We start from the raw sequence: 4,508 nt of genomic DNA on the forward strand, positions 1-4,508 counted from the left end.
AAACAGACCAAAAAGGCAGTTTTGATACCTGTCTAGCTCAGAAGTGTTGAGCCAGGACTTGTGACAGACAGGTCACAGACATGGCTGTCAGTAGCACTTAACTGCCATCTGTGTTATTCTAGAAAGGTTTGTGGGAGGTRAGACAGCTTCCTGTCCCCAAAGTCACGGAGCTGCATGGGATGTATTTAGCCAGACCACACCAAAAAGCAGGAGCATACTTCCTTTCTGCAGAAGGAATGAGCAGCCCCTAGCCCGCCCCCCACCCATAGCAGCCAGATAGGAGCAAGGTGCCTGCAGCAAACTTCTCTCAGGTGAACTGGTTTTTATGAGCAAATGCCTTATGGTAAAGTATTCCTTGGTTTTCGGGCTAATTTATGTATTTAAGGCAGGACATGGGCAAGATCCAAGTCAAAATGAGGGCACTTAAAAGTAGGTGTGTAGATATGAGTTGGGGGGCACATCTCCCATTGTGGTTGATGAAGCTTTGTTCAGTACAAACAGCAGTTCAGAGTGCTGTGCAGTTCACCATGAAGGGGAAACAGGAGCACAATTCACTGAGGTATCCTTACCTACACTGCCAGTCCAGAGGTATCCTGTACATCTTGTGTTAGATCTGCCACTCCAGGCTGTAAGTASCAACTCACTGAGAGCGTCTCAAATGCGCACTACATGCCTCTGAGTCCACAACTGAATTGTCCCTATCCACGGCACGGGGATTGGAACTGGCTGATCTTTAAGGTTCCTTCCAACCCAAACCATTCTGTGATTCTAARTCCTGGCTGGCTAGTTAGCCAAATTGCTCTTTAGACTGGGTTGGCCATGTTGTATAGGCCTCTATTTTTCTGTCATGGTAGCTTAAATATCTAGCATATCACAAATGTTTCATTGGACATTTGTGTGTAGACTTTTTGATTTACTTGTCCTTAATCTTAGAATAAATCTTGCCCAGACTCTGTTTGCCTTATCAAGACTYAATGGAAATTAATGAAAAGCAAAGCTGAAGAACTCACTGCTTTGTTCTTTAAAAAGAAAATTGTTGTGCATCAGCCTGTAACATCATGAACCACAGGGCTTTAAAATTAATCTCACCAGCACTAAACTTTCATTCCCATGRAATGTTCAGCCTGACTCAATTTGCAAGAGAATAAAATCTATTAAAGGGTGACAAGAAGCAAATAAAGATTCACTCTTCTGACGCTGAATCTTTTTTTTTCCCCCTGCAGATTTTTTTAACGACTTGGACGCATTGATGGGACCTATCACCTTGCACAGCAGTATGGAACATTTAGTTCAGTACACTCAACAAGGACTTCACTGGGTGCGGAATAGCGCTCACTTGTCATAATGACTGTGTTCCATTCATATGGACAGTATCCCTTTCATGGATAATTCAGTTATTCTGGACACTGTGCTACAGAAATAGTCAGCTACAGCACTGATCCAAACAAAGGTGAATATTTCTTCAATATTGAGCAAATTTTTCTGAGTGTAGACATGTATGTGTGCAGAGGTACAATATACAATGACTTCTCTTCAGAATGAATTGTTCTGTATCACTCTCCAAACACTTTCATACACTAGAAATACTGTAAAGAATTGATCTTAATGCACAAACATACCCTTTCTATTCTTGTACTGAAAAACTCAGAAACCAAAATCTTATGGGTTGATTGAACCAAGTGCAATAAGCACAGATCCCTATTCAGGAAAGCTCACAAGAGATTCTTAACTTTAAGCTTGTACTGAAATCCCCATGACTTCAGCAGAGCTTAAGCACACACACAAGGGCTTTCCTGAACTGGAATGGAGGGCAAATCACAGACATGGAGAATTTTTACTGCAAACATGGATACGTCACAGAAGTTTCCATATGAATGTGCCGTCTCCCTGTYACTTCTCCACTGGAGCACAGAGAGGAGTTGTGTGGTCCACATTAAATCAGAGAAGGACAGCATTCCTTCATGTGCAATAAGTTTAACAGATTGCATGTATTTCTTTATCTCCTATCTTTTAAAATAATTTTACCTCTCGTTCAGCTCCTGACCAACAGTGCAACCTACAGAATCAAGCAAATGGAAGGCCTGAAAACAGATATGCTGGTAGCAAGAACTTAAAAGAGATGGTGGAAAATTGCATTCTGTTACTGACAGTAAATAGATAAGGAWAAAATATGGCAAACAGTAATCCACTTAGGAAAGAAAATGTGTTAATTTCAGCTGCACGCACAGAGAGACAGATATTTATAACAGTTGTTGGCTTTGCATGGGAAGGCTTCATCCCGCAGATTTTGACTTTCATATCTTTTTCATCTAGCAGAAGCTTGCAACATTTTCTTCCAGGCTGTATGGGAGCATTACATGCAATTTCCTTTATCTGGGAAGCTGAGTTTGCTGCTCATCAGGCTAAGAACTATTTCCTATCATAATCCTCTCACTCTTCATGCATAATCCTCAACTAGGCTTTAACGTTTCTTGATTTATGGGATGTTTTCAGTTCCTGTTGACARGCTGTGTTTTTCATGCCAGAAGAATTAATCCCACAATAATTGGAGTTTAATTTGGGTCAAATGAGGTCAAGGCCAGTTCATATCAACTGTGCTTGCACTCAGTTCATTTTCAGTGGTTTTCACTTATTTAGGGGTTTTTTTCTGTATGGAWTTTTTTTTTTTTTTTGCAATCAGGTTTGCTGTCTTTACTCAARTCAGCAGCTCCAGTGACTTTCAGCAGACTGTTCTTGTCCAAGTCATTAGTTGAGCTCTTTTACTGTTATTTTCTAATCTAATTTGCTTACGTAAAAAGACACTTTCGATATAAAATACAAGTAGAAGTAGCCACYGATAACAATGGTTGATTTCTGGTCCTTGCTGCCTTTTTTTTCCTCCCCCATTTTTGAAAAGCTGCATTTTGAAAAAAAGACACCAAACAATATGGCACAATTGCTCAGTCAAATGTCTTTGGTAGCACAGGCTCCATGTACCCCATGGTAAAGAGTGGGTTTGTGAGCATGCTGAGCACCACATAGCTGTGGTTTCTTGCCAAGGATGCTCACCATAACTCCAGCTTTGCTCAGACTCAGAACATTCACTGTGTTCTCCGAAGCAGCTACCAAGGATTTGCTCAGCCCCAAGCCATCCTGGGCCAATATTTCCGTTCCCATCAGTGCTCAGATACATCCCCCCAAGAGAATCCCTATGGCTGTGGTCACACCTTAGCATGSACTTGAGTGTTACAATGCAGCTGGCTTTCGGAGAGAACCTACTTGCGTTTAGATGACAAAATATGTGACCTCTGAGTCCTGCTGTCACTCTTAGCCCTGGCTGTCACCTACCCCAGAAGGAACACAATTTGTTGCGTCACAAGTATCGTGGAGAACTTGATTGGTGCCTTTCTGTTTCTCACTTGCCTGATCTCCAGCTGTGGAAGTCTGTCAGGATTTGCTAGACTAGATTCTGTCAGCTGCTTCAATGCCATACACAGGTATTGCGGGATTTCTCCTCAGAGAAAGGATAGTGAAACTCCAGCTAGATTAGCTTCTGTTTTCTTTGATGGTGCCTATGATGTTTATCTTCAGATAAGTTTGGGGGGTTGGGAGCCCTTTCTGATACTTAATGTTGAGAAATTTTAGAAGTAACATATATTACTTGCCTTAAATGGAGTTTAGTTTTATTGCACATATGGCATTTGAGTTTCAAATACAGAACTTTGAAGCATGTTTATTTTACTAAGATYGGGATATTTTTCTTAATCATGATGAACTCTTTGTATGGATATAATATGTCAAGAAACTTCAAAGAAATGCAAGAATTAATGCTGTTCTGTTGTAACATTTCCAAATACTAAGCTTCTCTTGTAGATGATTGTCCTTTCCTGTACATTGTTCTTATATTGAATTATTTCAGCTAAAATACCTTTTGCTTCCATGGAAATCTTCCTGGTTTTTAGTTTTTGTGCCAGTATCATCTCTGTTGTCTGATGAGCACACTAAGCCTTAATTTCTGGTGGTACAACAGGATGAATGGATTAGAGGGTTTGGCCTTTTCTCYATAGGGCTTCCTGTAACTATACTATTTTGGTGAGGTTATTTAGAATACGCTTTTGTGCAGGCTATGTGCTGTATAGGGATGCTGCTGATTGGATGACTGAATGCACCRGTCTTTTACAAGTAAAGCCCAGGAACATGCAGGCTTCTTTAGCCATAGCAACGTKCAGGTTCAATTTTGGAGAAGTAAGAAGTCATTCTGTACACATCCAGGAGGATTATGCCTGGAGGGAGAGATTTGTTTACAAACAGAGGCTTCTGAATCAGTAAGAGCTGAAATAGCAATGGGAATGGATTCAAAGGAACTGTGTATTGCCAGTGGATATGACAAATACRGAACAGCCTGTAGGATGCTCACAGGCAGCAAGATCATACAGACCCCTTGGCCTTAATCCATTATAGTATTGCATGGTGGCATGAGTGTCAGGTAAGAACAAAGCCTATGCAGAGATTCAAGTGTGGTCAAAAAC

The 4,508-nt window shown here is 40.9% G+C and overlaps 1 protein-coding gene across 1 annotated transcript in view; it reads left to right on the forward strand.

The window, feature by feature from the left end:
* Nucleotides 1–2,578, forward strand: part of AFF3 (ALF transcription elongation factor 3) — a 307,610-nt gene extending 305,032 nt beyond the window's left edge. Inside the window, exon 21 of the mRNA XM_057374860.1 lies at nucleotides 1,224–2,578. Coding sequence (XP_057230843.1) covers nucleotides 1,224–1,345 — 122 coding nt within the window. The 3' untranslated portion in view covers nucleotides 1,346–2,578. The remainder of the gene's footprint in view (nucleotides 1–1,223) is intronic.
* The last annotated feature ends 1,930 nt before the right edge of the window (nucleotides 2,579–4,508 follow it).

Source organism: Malurus melanocephalus, unplaced genomic scaffold (assembly GCF_030028575.1).
Source record: "Malurus melanocephalus ecotype Western Australia unplaced genomic scaffold, MMel_1.1 scaffold_234, whole genome shotgun sequence".
NCBI classification, from domain to species: Eukaryota; Metazoa; Chordata; class Aves; order Passeriformes; family Maluridae; genus Malurus; species Malurus melanocephalus.